Source organism: Bombina bombina, chromosome 1, assembly GCF_027579735.1.
Source record: "Bombina bombina isolate aBomBom1 chromosome 1, aBomBom1.pri, whole genome shotgun sequence".
Classification (NCBI taxonomy): Eukaryota; Metazoa; Chordata; class Amphibia; order Anura; family Bombinatoridae; genus Bombina; species Bombina bombina.
This window is the reverse complement of record NC_069499.1, coordinates 652,092,077-652,112,225: the sequence shown is the minus strand read 5'-3', so window position 1 is coordinate 652,112,225 and position 20,149 is coordinate 652,092,077. Positions and strand designations below refer to the sequence as shown.

The window sequence follows — 20,149 nt, the reverse complement described above, 5'->3', positions numbered from 1 at the left end:
TTGGTTAATTCATCCCTTGTGTCTGAGGTTGAGGCGAACGCACACAAGAATAGTTATTTTTCAGATTAAAGGAACAGTTTCGTTACCTATGTGAATGATTAATGAAGTCGGTTCAAAATTTATTTTTCTTTTTTAACCTATTTTTTCTACGGCGATTGCTGTTTGAGAGTCTGTTAATTGTGCCCACAATTCTCCTATATTTTCTGTCGAAATTTTATGACCGTATGCAATGCTTTGTGTTTTCTTCACACTCCACTCGGGTTTATGGCGCATTCTATATTTTGCCTCGAAGTAAAAGTATTGCTAGAGGAATGCAATTCTAAAGGGTTCCTTCATGTTACTGAGAATTTCAGTTTCTGATAGAATTAGTTCCTTAGACATTCCTTATTCTTACAAAACTGTTTTCCTTAGCCGTTAGCTAAGGATGGGTTTACAATGGCAACCATCTATATACTTTGGCATAGTGTTTTTGATACATTGTCTGATGTTATTAGTCAGTAGCCTCCTTGGATAAGATCAAGGACTGGCTAAAGCTTTAACGTTGTGTTGGAGGATCTTGTTTAGACGACTGGAGGGATGGTAATCCTATTTCTTATCGTCTTTATAGCGTTATTCTTTGTTCTTTGTTTTTGTATCAGATTCCCAGTTTGGAGCTCTTGAGGAATTGTCTCATGACGGTCGAGGCCTGTCTGTTTCATTTTCCCCTAGGCTATCTCTTGTGTGCGCTTGCCTAATTTCTTTTCTAATCCGGTGAGGATAAGTTTTTCTTTTCCTTTATTTTTTTGAGCGTGAGATTATGTTGAAATTCTTCTTAGGAAGACTTTCGCTCTGGGATTCTGGTATTAGTGATTTTCATGTCGCGATTGATGGAATCCTCCTGTGGAAGTTCTATTTGGGGGGGGGGGGATAATTACAAAAACTAGAGGTTATCTTTCGGTCAGGGTGATGTTCCCGCGATATGTCAGAGATTATGTTTAAGCTTCAGGGCTTTATGTTTTTCTGTTTATTATTCTCAGTTCTCTGGCCCTGCTAGAAATTTATAATTTTTCTGTTTGTCCCTGAACAGATATGTTGTATCCTTCATATCGGGCGGGTCCTGGTTGGGTATAGTTATCTCTGTTCTTTTGAGATTTGTACGGATATGTTGTATTCTGACTAACAGACTGGTCCTGTTTGGGTACTTGTTACCTCTCTTCTTTTTTTCTTCTCAAGAGGTTGGTTTTTCGGTGTAGAGGGAGCCCTTCTATCCTGGATGTCAGGCTGGTCCGGTTTAAATCGTCTTGGTTGGGCGTCTGATATTGGATTGTATGCTTCCTAGTGGGCTACGAGTTAATACCCTGCCTTGCAAAGCTGTTGCCTTGGAGTTTGAATTCTGCTGTGGCAGTTTTCTTTAGGAGCTAAGTTTTGCCTCTCTTGATGAGGGGAGGACGGGTGACTTTTTTGGAGTCTTTTTCCTGGTTCGTTTTCCACAGGGGTTTATTTTCCCCCTTTATTGGTTCTCCTTAGGGGATTTCTCGTTCTATTTGGTTTTCTATGCTCTCTAGGAGAATCCTTGATAGCTCAGCTGGTAGAGCGGAGGACTGTAGTGCTAAAGCAGTAATCCTTAGAAATAGGGCTTATTGCTTCTTTCTCTTGAAGGTTGATAATACGGTTCTCTCTTACCTTATCAGGGAGATGAAGATTTTCCTATTATCATGTTGAGGAAATCCGTTTTTTCGGGATCGTATTGTTTCCAGTAACCTCATTCTGAATCTAGATTTCTGGGATCCAGGTTTTTTTTCGGTTTTATACAGTATCCTGTTTTTCTGGGTTCTGGTTGCTCCTCTTTTTGGCGGTTCGGGTTTCTCCATCGCTTGCTAGGAGTTTTTAAGGAATCTCTCCTGTTCTTTCCTGTTGGTTTTGGAATGGAGTTCCTGGGGTAGGCTCCAGGGTGGTTCTTTAATCTGTTTGATTTTCAGACAGGAAGTCTCCTGGGCCTTTTGAGTTTAAATAGGCTTGCCCTGCTGTTTTTTTTCAGTCCTTCGTTGGTACTGTTGGTGGCTGTCATTTCTTGTTTTATATGTCAGCTTTCCCCCATATTATGGTATTTCTGCAAGCAAAAGGTATTCCCCCCCCCCCCAGAAAAAAAATGGTATGATTTTTGCAAAAAGTGCGAAACGCTAAAAGCAGCTCTAGTACAGGGATTTGAAATGGCCCTGCAGCAAAAGGGTTAAATGTGCTTATGCTGTGGTAAAAGATATTCTAGATGTAAAGTAAACAATCATCTTAAAACTTAAAGGGACATGAAACCCAGAATCTTTCTTTCATGGTTCAGAGCATGCGATTTTAAACAACTTTCTAATTGACTTCTATTATCAAATTTGCCTTGTGCTCTTTATCCTTTGTTTAAAAATCATACCTAAGTAGGCTAAGGAGATGGGAGCTATCTGATTGGTGGCTGCACCTATATTCCTTTTGTCATTGGCTTACCAGTGTGCTCAGCTAGCTCACAGTAGTGCATTGCTGCTCCTTCAATAAATGGTACCAAGAGAATGAAGCAAAATTTATAATCGGAGCACATTGGAAAGTTGTTTAAAATTGTATGATCTATCTGAATCAAGGAAGAATTTTTTTGTTTCAGGTCCATTGATACCAATGATGTATTAGCTAAAGACTACTTTTTGGAAAGGAGATTACCCCTTCAGAACATTAGTTGGACCATAGATCCGCTGTGATCTCTGGAAGAAGAAAGGTTACTATTTTCAGTAGGCTTTAGGGTAACTTAAAGGGACAGTCTACACCAGAATTTTGATTGTTTAAAACGATAGATAATCCCTTTATTACCCATTCCCCAGTTTTGCATAATATATGTATTACAATTAAAATATGTTTCTTTCATGAAATTAGCAAGAGTCCATGAGCTAGTGACGTATGGGATATACATTCCTACCAGGAGGGGCAAAGTTTCCCAAACCTCAAAATGCCTATAAATACACCCCTCACCACACCCACAATTCAGTTTTACAAACTTTGCCTCCGATGGAGGTGGTGAAGTAAGTTTGTGCTAGATTCTACGTTGATATGCGCTCCGCAGCAAGTTGGAGCCCGGTTTTCCTCTCAGCGTGCAGTGAATGTCAGAGGGATGTGAGGAGAGTATTGCCTATTTGAATGCAGTGATCTCCTTCTAAGGGGTCTATTTCATAGGTTCTCTGTTATCGGTCGTAGAGATTCATCTCTTACCTCCCTTTTCAGATCGACGATATACTCTTATATATACCATTACCTCTGCTGATTCTCGTTTCAGTACTGGTTTGGCTATCTGCTATATGTAGATGAGTGTCCTGGGGTAAGTAAGTCTTATTTTCTGTGACACTCCAAGCTATGGTTGGGCACTTTGTTTATAAAGTTCTAAATATATGTATTCAAACATTTATTTGCCTTGACTCAGAATGTTCAACTTTCCTTATTTTCAGACAGTCAGTTTCATATTTGGGATAATGCATTTTGATTTGACCATTTTTTCTTACCTTAAAATTTGACTTTTTCCCTGTGGGCTGTTAGGCTCGCGGGGGCTGAAAATGCTTCATTTTATTGCGTCATTCTTGGCGCGGACTTTTTTGGCGCAAAAATTCTATTTCCGTTTCCGGCGTCATACGTGTCGCCGGAAGTTGCGTCATTCTTTGACGTTATTTCGCGCCAAAAATGTCAGCGTTCCGGATGTGGCGTCATTTTTGGCGCCAAAAAGCATTTAGGCGCCAAATAATGTGGGCGTCTTATTTGGCGCGAAAAAATATGGGCGTCACTTTTGTCTCCACATTATTTAAGTCTCATTTTTTATTGCTTCTGGTTGCTAGAAGCTTGTTCTTTGGCATTCTTTCCCATTCCTGAAACTGTCATTTAAGGAATTTGATCAATTTTGCTTTATATGTTGTTTTTTCTCTTACATATTGCAAGATGTCTCGCGTTGCATCTGAGCCAGAAGATACTACAGGAAAATCGCTGTCAAGTGCTGAATCTACCAAAGCTAAGTGTATCTGCTGTAAACTTTTGGTAGCTATTTCTCCAGCTGTTGTTTGTATTGATTGTCATGACAAACTTGTTAAAGCAGATAATATTTCCTTTAGTAAAGTACCATTGCCTGTTGCAGTTCCCTCAACATCTAAGGTGCAGAATGTTCCTGATAATATAAGAGATTTTGTTTCTGAATCCATAAAGAAGGCTATGTCTGTTATTTCTCCTTCTAGTAAACGTAAAAAATCTTTTAAAACTTCTCTCCCTACAGATGAATTTTTAAATGAACATCATCATTCTGATTCTGATGACTCCTCTGGTTCAGAGGATTCTGTCTCTGAGGTTGATGCTGATAAATCTTCATATTTATTTAAAATGGAATTTATTCGTTCTTTACTTAAAGAAGTTCTAATTGCTTTAGAAATAGAGGATTCTGGTCCTCTTGATACTAATTCTAAACGTTTAGATAAGGTATTTAAAGCTCCTGTGGTTATTCCAGAAGTTTTTCCTGTTCCTAATGCTATTTCTGCAGTAATTTCCAAAGAATGGGATAATTTGGGTAATTCATTTACTCCTTCTAAACGTTTTAAGCAATTATATCCTGTGCCGTCTGACAGATTAGAATTTTGGGACAAGATCCCTAAAGTTGATGGGGCTATTTCTACCCTTGCTAAACGTACTACTATTCCTACGTCAGATGGTACTTCGTTTAAGGATCCTCTAGATAGGAAAATTGAGTCCTTTCTAAGAAAAGCTTATCTGTGTTCAGGTAATCTTCTTAGACCTGCTATATCTTTGGCTGATGTTGCTGCAGCTTCAACTTTTTGGTTGGAAACTTTAGCGCAACAAGTAACACATCGTGATTCTCATGATATTATTATTCTTCTTCAGCATGCTAATAATTTTATCTGTGATGCCATTTTTGATATTATCAGAGTTGATGTCAGGTTTATGTCTCTAGCTATTTTAGCTAGAAGAGCTTTATGGCTTAAAACTTGGAATGCTGATATGGCTTCTAAATCAACTTTACTTTCCATTTCTTTCCAGGGTAACAAATTATTTGGTTCTCAGTTGGATTCCATTATTTCAACTGTTACTGGTGGGAAAGGAACTTTTTTACCACAGGATAAAAAATCTAAAGGTAAAAACAGGGCTAATAATCGTTTTCGTTCCTTTCGTTTCAACAAAGAACAAAAGCCTGATCCTTCATCCTCAGGAGCAGTTTCAGTTTGGAGACCATCTCCAGTCTGGAATAAATCCAAGCCAGCTAGAAAGGCAAAGCCTGCTTCTAAGTCCACATGAAGGTGCGGCCCTCATTCCAGCTCAGCTGGTAGGGGGCAGGTTACGTTTTTTCAAGGAAATTTGGATCAATTCTGTTCACAATCTTTGGATTCAGAGCATTGTTTCAGAAGGGTACAGAATTGGTTTCAAGTTGAGACCTCCTGCAAAGAGATTTTTTCTTTCCCGTGTCCCAGTAAATCCAGTAAAAGCTCAAGCATTTCTGAAATGTGTTTCAGATCTAGAGTTGACTGGAGTAATTATGCCAGTTCCAGTTCCGGAACAGGGGATGGGGTTTTATTCAAATCTCTTCATTGTACCAAAGAAGGAGAATTCTTTCAGACCAGTTCTGGATCTAAAAATATTGAATCGTTATGTAAGGATACCAACGTTCAAGATGGTAACTGTAAGGACTATCTTACCTTTTGTTCAGCAAGGGAATTATATGTCCACGATAGATTTACAGGATGCATATCTGCATATTCCGATTCATCCAGATCATTATCAGTTCCTGAGATTCTCGTTTCTGGACAAGCATTACCAATTTGTGGCTCTGCCGTTTGGCCTAGCTACAGCTCCAAGAATTTTTACAAAGGTTCTCGGTGCCCTGCTGTCTGTAATCAGAGAACAGGGTATTGTGGTATTTCCTTATTTGGACGATATCTTGGTACTTGCTCAGTCTTTACATTTAGCAGAATCTCATACGAATCAACTTGTGTTGTTTCTTCAAGATCATGGTTGGAGGATCAATTTACCAAAAAGTTCTTTGATTCCTCAGACAAGGGTAACCTTTCTGGGTTTCCAGATGGATTCAGTGTCCATGACTCTGTCTTTAACAGACAAGAGACGTCTAAAGTTGATTACAGCTTGTCGAAACCTTCAGTCACAATCATTCCCTTCGGTAGCCTTATGCATGGAAATTCTAGGTCTTATGACTGCTGCATCGGACGTGATCCCCTTTGCTCGTTTTCACATGCGACCTCTTCAGCTCTGTATGCTGAAGCAATGGTGCAAGGATTACACGAAGATATCTCAATTAATATCTTTAAAACCGATTGTTCGACACTCTCTAACATGGTGGACAGATCACCATCGTTTAATTCAGGGGGCTTCTTTTGTGCTTCCGACCTGGACTGTAATTTCAACAGATGCAAGTCTCACAGGTTGGGGAGCTGTGTGGGGATCTCTGACGGCACAAGGAGTTTGGGAATCTCAGGAGGTGAGATTACCGATCAATATTTTGGAACTCCGTGCAATTTTCAGAGCTCTTCAGTTTTGGCCTCTTCTGAAGAGAGAATCGTTCATTTGTTTTCAGACAGACAATGTCACAACTGTGGCATACATCAATCATCAAGGAGGGACTCACAGTCCTCTGGCTATGAAAGAAGTATCTCGAATTTTGGTTTGGGCGGAATCCAGCTCCTGTCTAATCTCTGCGGTTCATATCCCAGGTGTAGACAATTGGGAAGCGGATTATCTCAGTCGCCAAACGTTGCATCCGGGCGAATGGTCTCTTCACCCAGAGGTATTTCTTCAGATTGTTCAAATGTGGGAACTTCCAGAAATAGATCTGATGGCGTCCCATCTAAACAAGAAACTTCCCAGGTATCTGTCCAGATCCCGGGATCCTCAGGCGGAGGCAGTGGATGCATTATCACTTCCTTGGAAGTATCATCCTGCCTATATCTTTCCGCCTCTGGTTCTTCTTCCAAGAGTAATCTCCAAGATTCTGAAGGAATGTTCGTTTGTTCTGCTGGTAGCTCCGGCATGGCCTCACAGGTTTTGGTATGCGGATCTTGTCCGGATGGCCTCTTGCCAACCGTGGACTCTTCCGTTAAGACCAGACCTTCTGTCACAAGGCCCTTTTTTCCATCAGGATCTGAAATCCTTAAATTTAAAGGTATGGAGATTGAACGCTTGATTCTTGGTCAAAGAGGTTTCTCTGACTCCGTGATTAATACTATGTTACAGGCTCGTAAATCTGTATCTCGAGAGATATATTATAGAGTCTGGAAGACTTATATTTCTTGGTGTCTTTCTCATCATTTTTCTTGGCATTCTTTTAGAATACCGAGAATTTTACAGTTTCTTCAGGATGGTTTAGATAAGGGTTTGTCCGCAAGTTCTTTGAAAGGACAAATCTCTGCTCTTTCTGTTCTTTTTCACAGAAAGATTGCTATTCTTCCTGATATTCATTGTTTTGTACAAGCTTTGGTTCGTATAAAACCTGTCATTAAGTCAATTTCTCCTCCTTGGAGTTTGAATTTGGTTCTGGGAGCTCTTCAAGCTCCTCCGTTTGAACCTATGCATTCATTGGACATTAAATTACTTTCTTGGAAAGTTTTGTTCCTTTTGGCCATCTCTTCTGCTAGAAGAGTTTCTGAATTTTCTGCTCTTTCTTGTGAGTCTCCTTTTCTGATTTTTCATCAGGATAAGGCGGTGTTGCGAACTTCTTTTGAATTTTTACCTAAAGTTGTGAATTCCAACAACATTAGTAGAGAAATTGTGGTTCCTTCATTATGTCCTAATCCTAAGAATTCTAAGGAGAAATCGTTGCATTCTTTGGATGTTGTTAGAGCTTTGAAATATTATGTTGAAGCTACGAAATCTTTCCGTAAGACTTCTAGTCTATTTGTTATCTTTTCCGGTTCTAGGAAAGGCCAGAAAGCTTCTGCCATTTCTTTGGCATCTTGGTTGAAATCTTTAATTCATCTTGCCTATGTTGAGTCGGGTAAAATTCCGCCTCAGAGAATTACAGCTCATTCTACTAGGTCAGTATCTACTTCCTGGGCGTTTAGGAATGAAGCTTCGGTTGACCAGATCTGCAAAGCAGCAACTTGGTCCTCTTTGCTTACTTTTACTAAATTCTACCATTTTGATGTATTTTCTTCTTCTGAAGCAGTTTTTGGTAGAAAAGTACTTCAGGCAGCGGTTTCAGTTTGAATCTTCTGCTTCTGTTTTTCGTTAAACTTTATTTTGGGTGTGGATTATTTTCAGCAGGAATTGGCTGTCTTTATTTTATCCCTCCCTCTCTAGTGACTCTTGTGTGGAAAGATCCACATCTTGGGTAGTCATTATCCCATACGTCACTAGCTCATGGACTCTTGCTAATTTCATGAAAGAAAACATAATTTATGTAAGAACTTACCTGATAAATTCATTTCTTTCATATTAGCAAGAGTCCATGAGGCCCGCCCTTTTTTTGTGGTGGTTATGATTTTGTATAAAGCACAATTATTCCAATTCCTTATTTTATATGCTTTCGCACTTTTTTATCACCCCACTTCTTGGCTATTCGTTAAACTGAATTGTGGGTGTGGTGAGGGGTGTATTTATAGGCATTTTGAGGTTTGGGAAACTTTGCCCCTCCTGGTAGGAATGTATATCCCATACGTCACTAGCTCATGGACTCTTGCTAATATGAAAGAAATGAATTTATCAGGTAAGTTCTTTCATAAATTATGTTTTTATCTCTGTAATTACTTGTATCTAAGCCTCTGCAGACTTCCCCCTTATCTCAGTGCTTTGGACAGACATGCAGCTTAGCCAATCAGTGCAGACTCCTAAATAACTCCACGAGAGTGAGCAAAATGTTATCTATATGACACACATGAACTAGTACTGTCTAACTGTGAAAGGCGGTTTGGGGGCTGCCATCTAGTGCTCTTTCAAATGTATAACATTCTTTCAAAACTGCTGCCAAATAGTGATCCATTCACATGCATGCTCCTGAACTTACCTCTCCCTGCTTTTCAACAAAAGATCCTAAAAAAACAAAAAATTGGATAATAGAAGTAAAAAGTTGTTTAAAATTGCATGCTCTGTTTGGGTCATGAAAGAAAAAAATTGAGTTTCAGTTGGAATTGTAAGTTTCAGAACAGAAGCAGCATAATCTTTTGTAGAGAAAGTCAGTTGATGTTTCTATTGTTTATGTAAACAAGCCCACAGAGAGCTCCCATGAGCTGAAAGCTGTGTGCCAGCCTGAGGCTTGATGGAACCCAGCATCTGTTATGTCTGTTTGCAGCGGCTGCTGGTTCTTCTTCATTGCACAGCTTTTCTGTTGTACCTCATAAACCTTGTGTAGTTCTCTGCAAATGGGTTAGGGTGTGCCAAAGTATACTGTGGATAACTTTCATGCTAGTTCATGCTAGTTCCATGGCTGAAAGTAATGAGGATCATTAAGATTACATAATTCAGCTTAAAGTGAAGGTAAATTTGGAACATGTTGAAGACACAAAGCAATAATTCTACACTATAATAAGCTAATCGCTAACTTTGTTTCAAAAAATTATTCTATATTAGGGAAATAAAACCTATATATAAACCCATACCATTGCTATCTTTACTCCTCCCAACCGCTATTTCCAGATTTTCTAATGAGTGACGTATAGAGCAGTCCCACACGCTCTATACGTGTTTTCAATGCGCGTTCACAATCCTCCGCTCAACTGCGCATGTCTGAATCGGCGATTTCCTCCCTCTATGTTTATTTATTACTGGCAATAGTGCAAAAAAGGACAAGCGCGTTAGCCAAGCTGGGTTTTGGCAGTAAGATGGTCCAATACCTCTGCAAGTTAAAACTATTCACTAGATGCGGCCATAAAATAGAAATAGTACGCATGCGCAAAACGGGAACACGCATTTATTCAGATGAAGAATTAGCCTTAAGCGCATGCGCATTTCAGCAAGTAGGCGGATGATGTGGGGTCACGGCTGCCTAACGGCCAGATTTTCAACTGGCTGATCAAAAACGTGACCAAGAGATAAAAAACAAAAAAAAAAACGGGTTGTTTTTTGCATAGCGGAAAATAGGGAATGAAAACTAAGATTACTGGATTTAGAATAAAAATGTAAAAAATAATGAATGAAACTCCTATTGATTTTTAACAAAGAATTGGATTGTGGATCAGCGTCAAGTTAACTTTACCTTCACTTTAATGTGTTAACCCTTTTAGCACCAGAAAGCGAATTTACTTGATTTTTAAGCTTAAAGGGACAGTGTATTGTAATGTTTCTCCTATTTGTGTTTAATTTGTATTAAATTGTTTATCAACAGCAAATTTAACTAGATTTTGTTTTTTAAAATAACTGATTTTGCCTGTTGAAACCACCACTTATGCTGAAAATATAAATACTGCAATATTCTCTATGTAAATCTAAGTAAATAAGAGACAGCAGAAGAAACTAATTTCCCAAAGGGATTTTGTTTCCAGAGTTTGGAATGCAATTAACTCTTGTTAGTGTCTTGCCAAAGTATTTTGTCCCTTTAATGTTTTCCCAATGACTTGTTATGCAGCATTGCATTACAATTACAACTTTAGGTTTATTCTAGCAATTGACAATTGAACATTTCAGTACCTAAGTATTGGCACCGTATATGTGTATATGTCAACCAATTACAGTTAGTTTCAGTAAACCAATTTGCAAAGCTGCAACTTGGACTTCTCTGAATACTTACACCTAATTTTATTACTTTTCGATGGCTTACCTCGGAGGAGGCAGCTTTTGGAAGGAAGGTCCTTCAGGTGGTAGCTCCTGGTAAATAGATGCCTGCCTCCTATTTGTCCCACCCATTTCTTGCGGACTAAACAGCTTGGGTATTGATTCCAATCAGTAAGGAATTGTGTACTCTCACCAGCATAAGAAAGAGAATATAATTTATTTTTACCCGATAAATTCCTTTCCTTTTTCTTGGTGATAGTTCATGACCCCCCCCCCCCATTTTCCCTAGTTGGCAGCAGTTTTAGTTTGCACCTTCTTAACTGTACTGTATTTCTTACTTCTTCCTCCTATCCTTGGCTATACAATCTACTGGGAGGGAAGGGGAAATAGAAGAGATACTTATCGTATCTGCTTCCTCCTGATTGCTAGGAGATGAATTCCTAACAAGAAGGAATTGTGGACTCTCACCACCAAGAATGAAAATAATTTATCAGGTAAGAATAAACTTCTGTTATCAAATTTGCTTAATTATCTTGATATAATTTATTGAAGTGTAAAACTAGGTAGGCTCATAAGAGCTCAGGAGTGTGCACGTGTCTTTAGTATTCTATGGCAGAAGTGTCTTGCAACATTATTTGTAGCTTTGTTATACAATGTTGCCATAGAGTATTTAAAGTGAAGGTCAGTTTCGATGAATTTTTAATTCATCAAAATTGACATTTCTTTCATGAAATTAGCAAGAGTCCATGAGCTAGTGACGTATGGGATATACATTCCTACCAGGAGGGGCAAAGTTTCCCAAACCTCAAAATGCCTATAAATACACCCCTCACCACACCCACAATTCAGTTTTACAAACTTTGCCTCCTATGGAGGTGGTGAAGTAAGTTTGTGCTAGATTCTACGTTGATATGCGCTCCGCAGCAGGTTGGAGCCCGGTTTTCCTCTCAGCGTGCAGTGAATGTCAGAGGGATGTGAAGAGAGTATTGCCTATTTGAATTCAATGATCTCCTTCTACGGGGTCTATTTCATAGGTTCTCTGTTATCGGTCGTAGAGATTCATCTCTTACCTCCCTTTTCAGATCGACAATATACTCTTATATATACACCATTACCTCTACTGATTCTCGTTTCAGTACTGGTTTGGCTTTCTACTACATGTAGATGAGTGTCCTGGGGTAAGTAAGTCTTATTTTCTGTGACACTCTAAGCTATGGTTGGGCACTTTTATATAAAGTTCTAAATATATGTGTTCAAACATTTATTTGCCTTGATTCAGGATGTTCAACGTTCCTTATTTTCAGACAGTCAGTTTCATATTTGGGATAATGCATATGAATAAATCAATTTTTTTCTTACCTTAAAATTTGACTTTTTCCCTGTGGGCTGTTAGGCTCGTGGGGGCTGAAAATGCTTCATTTTATTGCGTCATTCTTGGCGCAGACTTTTTTGGCGCAAAATATTTTCTTTGTTTCCGGCGTCATACGTGTCGCCGGAAGTTGCGTAATTTTTGACGTTTTTTTGCGCCTAAAGTGTCGGCGTTCCGGATGTGGCGTCATTTTTGGCGCCAAAAGCATTTAGGCGCCAAATAATGTGGGCGTCTTTTTTGGCGCTAAAAAATATGGGCGTCACTATTGTCTCCACATTATTTAAGTCTCATTGTTTATTGCTTCTGGTTGCTAGAAGCTTGTTCACTGGCATTTTTTCCCATTCCTGAAACTGTCATTTAAGGAATTTGATCAATTTTGCTTTATATGTTGTTTTTTCTATTACATATTGCAAGATGTCCCAGATTGACCCTGAGTCAGAAGATACTTCTGGAAAATCGCTGCCTAGTGCTGGGTCTACCAAAGTTAAGTGTATTTGCTGTAAACTTGTGGTATCTGTTCCTCCAGCTGTTGTTTGTAATGAATGTCATGACAAACTTGTTAATGCAGATAATATTTCCTTTAGTAATGTTACATTACCTGTTGTTGTTCCTTCAACATCTAATACTCAGAGTGTTCCTGTTAACATAAGAGATTTTGTTTCTAAATCCATTAAGAAGGCTATGTCTGTTATTCCTCCTTCTAGTAAACGTAAAAGGTCTTTTAAAACTTCTCATATTTCAGATGAATTTTTAAATGAACATCATCGTTCTGATTCTGATAATGATTCCTCTGGTTCAGAGGATTCTGTTTCAGAGGTTGATGCTGATAAATCTTCATATTTATTCAAATGGAATTTATTCGTTCTTTACTTAAAGAAGTCTTAATTGCATAAGAAATAGAGGATTCTGGTCCTCTTGATACTAAATCTAAACGTTTAAATAAGGTTTTTAAATCTCCTCTAGTTATTCCAGAAGTTTTTCCTGTTCCTGATGCTATTTCTGAAGTAATCTCCAGGGAATGGAATAATTTGGGTAATTCTTTTACTCCTTCTAAACGTTTTAAGCAATTATATCCTGTGCCTTCTGACAGATTAGAGTTTTGGGACAAAATCCATAAGGTTGATGGGGCTATCTCTACTCTTGCTAAACGTACTACTATTCCTACAGCAGATAGTACTTCCTTTAAGGATCCTTTAGATAGGAAAATTGAATCCTTTCTAAGAAAAGCTTACTTATGTTCAGGTAATCTTCTTAGACCTGCTATATCTTTAGCGGATGTTGCTGCAGCTTCAACTTTTTGGTTAGAAGCTTTAGCGCAACAAGTAACAGATCATAATTCTCATAGCATTGTTAATCTTCTTCAACATGCTAATAACTTTATTTGTGATGCCATCTTTGATATCATTAGGGTTGATGTCAGGTATATGTCTTTAGCTAGAAGAGCTTTATGGCTTAAAACTTGGAATGCGGATATGTCTTCTAAGTCAACTTTGCTTTCCCTTTCTTTCCAGGGTAATAAATTATTTGGTTCACAGTTGGATTCTATTATCTCAACTGTTACTGGAGGGAAAGGAACTTTTTTACCACAGGATAAAAAATCTAAAGGTAAATTTAGGTCTAATAATCGTTTTTGTTCCTTTCGTCACAATAAGGAACAAAAGCCTGATACTTCACCCACAGGAGCGGTATCAGTTTGGAAACCATCTCCAGTCTGGAATAAATCCAAGCCTTTTAGAAAACCAAAGCCAGCTCCAAAGTCCACATGAAGGTGCGGCCCTCATTCCAGCCCAGCTGGTAGGGGGCAGATTACGATTTTTCAAAGAAATTTGGATCAATTCAATTCACAATCTTTGGATTCAGAACATTGTTTTAGAAGGGTACAGAATTGGCTTCAAGATAAGGCCTCCTGCAAAAAGATTTTTTCTTTCCCGTGTCCCAGTAAATCCAGCGAAGGCTCAAGCATTTCTGAAATGTGTTTCAGATCTAGAGTTGGCTGGAGTAATTATGCCAGTTCCAGTTCTGGAACAGGGACTGGGGTTTTATTCAAATCTCTTCATTGTACCAAAGAAGGAGAATTCCTTCAGACCAGTTCTGGATTTAAAAATATTGAATCGTTATGTAAGGATACCAACATTCAAAATGGTAACTATAAGGACTATCCTGCCTTTTGTTCAGCAAGGGCATTATATGTCCACAATAGATTTACAGGATGCATATCTGCATATTCCGATTCATCCAGATCACTTTCAGTTTCTGAGATTCTCTTTCCTAGACAAGCATTACCAGTTTGTGGCTCTGCCGTTTGGCCTAGCAACAGCTCCAAGGATTTTTACAAAGGTTCTCGGTGCCCTTCTGTCTGTAATCAGAGAACAGGGTATTGTGGTATTTCCTTATTTGGACGATATCTTGGTACTTGCTCAGTCTTCACATTTAGCAGAATCTCATACAAATCAACTTGTATTGTTTCTTCGAGATCATGGTTGGAGGATCAATTTACCGAAAAGTTCATTGATTCCTCAGACTAGGGTAACCTTTTTAGGTTTCCAGATAGATTCAGTGTCCATGACTCTGTCTCTGACAGACAAGAGACGTCTAAAATTGATTTCAGCTTGTCAAAACTTTCAGTCTCAATCATTCCCTTCGGTAGCCTTATGCATGGAAATTCTAGGTCTTATGACTGCTGCATCGGACGCGATCCCCTTTGCTCGTTTTCACATGCGACCTCTTCAACTCTGTATGCTGAACCAGTGGTGCAGGGATTACACAAAGATATCTCAAATGATATCTTTAAAACCGATTGTACGACACTCTCTGACGTGGTGGACAGATCACCATCGTTTAGTTCAGGGGGCTTCTTTTGTTCTTCCGACCTGGACTGTAATTTCAACAGATGCAAGTCTTACAGGTTGGGGAGCTGTTTGGGGGTCTCTGACAGCACAAGGGGTTTGGGAATCTCAGGAGGTGAGATTACCAATCTATATTTTGGAACTCTGTGCAATTTTCAGAGCTCTTCAGTCATGGCCTCTTCTAAAGAGAGAATCGGTCATTTTGTTTTCAGACAGACAATGTCACAACTGTGGCATATATCAATCATCAAGGAGGGACTCACAGTCCTCTGGCTATGAAAGAAGTATCTCGAATACTGGTATGGGTGGAATCCAGCTCCTGTCTAATTTCTGCGGTTCATATCCCAGGTATAGACAATTGGGAAGCGGATTATCTCAGTCGCCAAACGTTACATCCGGGCGAATGGTCTCTTCACCCAGAGGTATTTCTTCAGATTGTTCAAATGTGGGGACTTCCAGAAATAGATCTGATGGCTTCTCATCTAAACAAGAAACTTCCCAGGTATCTGTCCAGATCCAGGGATCCTCAGGCGGAAGCAGTGGATGCATTGTCACTTCCTTGGAAGTATCATCCTGCCTATATCTTTCCGCCTCTAGTTCTTCTTCCAAGAGTTATCTCCAAGATTCTGAAGGAATGCTCGTTTGTTCTGCTGGTGGCTCCAGCATGGCCTCACAGGTTTTGGTATGCGGATCTTGTCCGGATGGCCTCTTGCCAACCGTGGACTCTTCCATTAAGACCAGACCTTTTGTCACAAGGTCCTTTTTTCCATCAGGATCTCAAATCCTTAAATTTGAAGGTATGGAGATTGAACTCTTGATTCTTAGTCAAAGAGGTTTCTCTGACTCTGTGATTAATACTATGTTACAGGCTCGTAGATCTGTATCTAGGAAGATATATTATCGAGTTTGGAAGACTTACATTTCTTGGTGTCTTTTTCATCATTTTTCCTGGCATTCTTTTAGAATTCCGAGAATTTTACAGTTTCTTCAGGATGGTTTGGATAAAGGTTTGTCTGCAAGTTCCTTGAAAGGACAAATCTCTGCTCTTTCTGTTTTTTCACAGAAAGATTGCTAATCTAATATTCATTGTTTTGTACAAGCTTTGGTTCGTATAAAACCTGTTATTAAATCAATTTCTCCTCCTTGGAGTTTGAATTTGGTTCTGGGGGCTCTTCAAGCTCCTCCGTTTGAACATATGCATTCACTGGACATTAAATTACTTTCTTGGAAAGTTTTGTTTCTTTTGGCCATCTCTTCTGCTAGAAGAGTTTCTGAATTATCTGCTCTTTCTTGTGAGTCTCCTTTTCTGATTTTTCATCAGGATAAGGCGGTGTTGCGAACTTCTTTTAAATTTTTACCTAAGGTTGTGAATTCTAACAACATTAGTAGAGAAATTGTGGTTCCTTCATTGTGTCCTAATCCTAAGAATCATTACATTCTTTGGATGTAGTTAGAGCTTTGAAATATTATGTTGAAGCTACTAAGAATTTCTGAAAGACTTCTAGTCTATTTGTTATCTTTTCCGGTTCTAGGAAAGGTCAGAAGGCCTCTGCCATTTCTTTGGCATCTTGGTTGAAATCTTTAATTCATCATGCTTATGTCGAGTCAGGTAAAACTCCGCCTCAAAGGATTACAACTCATTCTACTAGGTCAGTTTCTACTTCATAGGCGTTTAGGAATGAAGCTTCGGTTGATCAGATTTGCAAAGCAGCAACTTGGTCTTCTTTGCATACTTTTACTAAATTCTACCATTTTGATGTGTTTTCTTCTTCTGAAGCAGTTTTTGGTAGAAAAGTACTTCAGGCAGCTGTTTCAGTTTGATTCTTCTGCTTATAATTTCAGTTTTTTTCATTATAAGATTTAAACTTTATTTTGGGTGTGGATTATTTTCAGCGGAATTGGCTGTCTTTATTTTATCCCTCCCTCTCTAGTGACTCTTGCGTGGAAGATCCACATCTTGGGTAGTCATTATCCCATACGTCACTAGCTCATGGACTCTTGCTAATTACATGAAAGAAAACATAATTTATGTAAGAACTTACCTGATAAATTCATTTCTTTCATATTAGCAAGAGTCCATGAGGCCCACCCTTTTTGTGGTGGTTATGATTTTTTTGTATAAATTACAATTATTCCAATTCCTTATTTTTTATGCTTTCGCACTTTTTTCTTATCACCCCACTTCTTGGCTATGCGTTAAACTGATTTGTGGGTGTGGTGAGGGGTGTATTTATAGGCATTTTGAGGTTTGGGAAACTTTGCCCCTCCTGGTAGGAATGTATATCCCATCGTCCCTAGCTCATGGACTCTTGCTAATATGAAAGAAATGAATTTATCAGGTAAGTTCTTAGAAATTTATTGTTTTTACTCCTTTTATTCAAAAACTTACCTTTTAATCCTGAAAGCAGCTCCAGCAATTCCCCTGGCCGTTGGAAGCCTCTTCTTACGTCAGAAATTATGAATCCAGCTTCCTCCAATCACGGCTTTCCCCCCGGGGGGATCATGGCCTGATTCAACACAGTGATTGGAGGAAGCCGGATTAGTCATTTTGGACCCGCAAAGAGGGCTTGCGACGGGTGGAGGAAGCATTGCAGTGGCTGTCAGGATTAAAAGGTAAGTTTTTTGAAGAAAAGGAAAGAAATGTCAATTTTGATGAATTCAAGTGCCCTTGTTCTTAATAGGTTTATTAAAAACCGGGCACTAATTCATTGAAATTGACCTTCACTTTAAGACCCGTGCACACTATTGAGTTCTTATGAGCCCTACCTAGTTTTACCCTTCAATAAGACACCAAAAGAACAAAGCTAATCTGTCCAATATACATAGTTAAATTCAATCAGAACAGATGGACACTGTGGTTATATTATAGAAGTAACAGTGAATTTTAATTTCTGTACATTTTCTGATATTTTTCCCCCCTAGGATTGTGGCAGTTACCCTGGATTTGTGACTATTTTGAGAGCATCGGGCTTTGATGGTGGGAATAAAGCTGATCAGCTAGATTATGAGAATTTCCGCCATGTGGTACACAAATGGCATTATAAGTTAACAAAGGTAACCAATTACTATGAATGCTTCACTTGGTTTGCAGGTAACAGTTCAGCAGCTTTAAACTATTTTCTTTTTGCCTTCCTTTTCAGGCATCGGTGCATTGCCTTGAGACAGGCGAATATACTCATATCAGAAATATCCTTATTGTACTCACTAAAATCCTCCCATGGTATCCAAAAGTCTTAAACTTGGGCCAAGCCTTGGAACGCAGAGTACATAAGATCTGCCAAGATGAAAAGGAGAAAAGACCTGATCTCTATGCATTGGCTATGGGGTAACATATTACTAAGAAACATTTGCTGAGTGTGAAAAAATATTTAATATCCTTTTTGAGTATAGACATAATTTTGAAGCTTCCAGAATGAGCGTCTTTTTACAGCTGTACGCTAGTCACTATTTTTTAATTGGCTGACACACACAATCTAAACTGCTCTAAATGGAAAGTTATATTCCTCACAAGAATAAAAGAATGTTGTTCTCAGCATATGACTATCTACTTTACAGAAAAGGGTAAAAAGTTATAAAAAGCCCCCCTTTTTAGAGGAAATAAAAAAAAACACAAAAACAAATTGTATCGTTTTATATTCACCCTTTCTGAGGCACCAGCTTATATTGAGCATATGCAAGAAATCACTTTGTATACATATTAGACTGTGATTGGCTGATGGATGTCACCTGATGCAGTGTGCCAAATAATTGAAGGACATTTGTTAAAACTTTTTCTTTCCTAAGACATGGAGAGTCTACAATTTCATTCCAATTGCTAGTGGGATATTCAACTCCTGGCCAGCAGGAGGTGGCAAAGAGCACCCCAGCAAAGCTGTTAAGTGTAACTTCCTTTACCCATAACCCCCAGTCATTCTCTTTGCCTCTGTCAATGGAGGATGTGCGAAGTGGGTGTCTTAAGATATTTAACCTTTTATGGGTACTTTTTCCTGCAAGCAAGTATTGGGGTCTAGCTGTGTCCACGTCAATCTCTTTAGTAAGAGTAGTGGTGACTTTTAGCAGTTAAAAGGCGGCGAGGTAGTCTTTGCTTTACTTTTAGCAATTTGCCACTCATTTGCAGAAAGCCAGAGTTGGTTACACTGTTCTTTATTTCCTACAGATTCATGACAGGGAGTGTAGTAACTGCCACACCTAAGGAGCAGCATCTGTCCTGCAGGATCTAAGGTAAGTGCTTTTGCATTCTAGGTACTGAAGGACAGCAGCACTTAAGAGGTTAATCCTCATATGGATCCATTTTTGGGACAAGTTATCCTTTTTTACTTAAAGGGACAGTCAACCCAAAGTTTCCATAGATCGTCTGCCATCCACATTCCAGAAGTAAACAATTGTGAGGCGGATTTTCTGAGCAAGACAGACTTTTCATCCTAGGAAGTGGGCTCTCCATCCGGAGGTGTTCTCCTGGATAACCCTCATGTGGGAGGTTCCGGAATTGGATCAGATGGCGTCTCGTTAGAACGCCAAGCTTCCAAAGTATGGTTCAAGGTCAAGAGATCCTCAGGCTGCCCTGATAGATGCCTTGGCGGTTCCTTGGGATTTCAAGCTAGCTTACCTGTTTCCTCCGTTTGCTCTCCTGCCTCGAGTCATTGCTCATATCAAGCAGGAGAGAGCGTCTGTGATCCTAATAGCTCCTCCCTGGCATTTCAGAATCTGGTTTGCAGATCTGGTAAAGATGTCGTCTCTTTCTCCTTGGAAGTTACCTTCTCATTCAGGGTCCTTTCCTCCATCAAAATCTAGATTCGTTGAAGCTGACTTCTTGGAGATTGAACGCCTAGTTCTGTCTAGACGCGGTTTTTCGAAGGCAGTCATTAATACTATTCTTCAGGTTTGTAAACCTGTTACCCGTAAGATTTATTATAATGTATGGCGTAAATATCTTTTTTGGTGTGAAGCTAAAGGTTTTTCTTGGAGTCGGGTGAGGATTCCACAAATTTTATCCTTTTTTCAGGATGGCCTGGAGAGAAAGGTTTGTCAGTCAGTACTCTGAAGGGTCAGATTTCTGCTCTGTCATTTTGCACAAACGTCTGGCAGAGTTGCCGGATGTTTAAGCTTTTGTTCAGGTCCTGGTTAGAATCAGGCCGGTGTGTAAAACTGTTGCTCCTTCTTGGAGCCTTAACCTAGTTCCTAAAGTTTTGCAACAGTCTCCGTTTTTACCAATGCATGTTGTAGA

General features: G+C 39.1%; 1 protein-coding gene across 1 annotated transcript in view; it reads left to right on the top strand.

Annotated features, from left to right (window-relative positions):
• The window catches only part of THOC2 (THO complex subunit 2), an 889,387-nt gene that overhangs the window by 575,187 nt on the left and 294,051 nt on the right, over positions 1–20,149 (top strand). Inside the window, 2 exon segments of the mRNA XM_053699115.1 lie at positions 17,848–17,979; positions 18,066–18,250. Of these exon segments, the coding sequence (XP_053555090.1) occupies positions 17,848–17,979; positions 18,066–18,250 (317 nt within the window).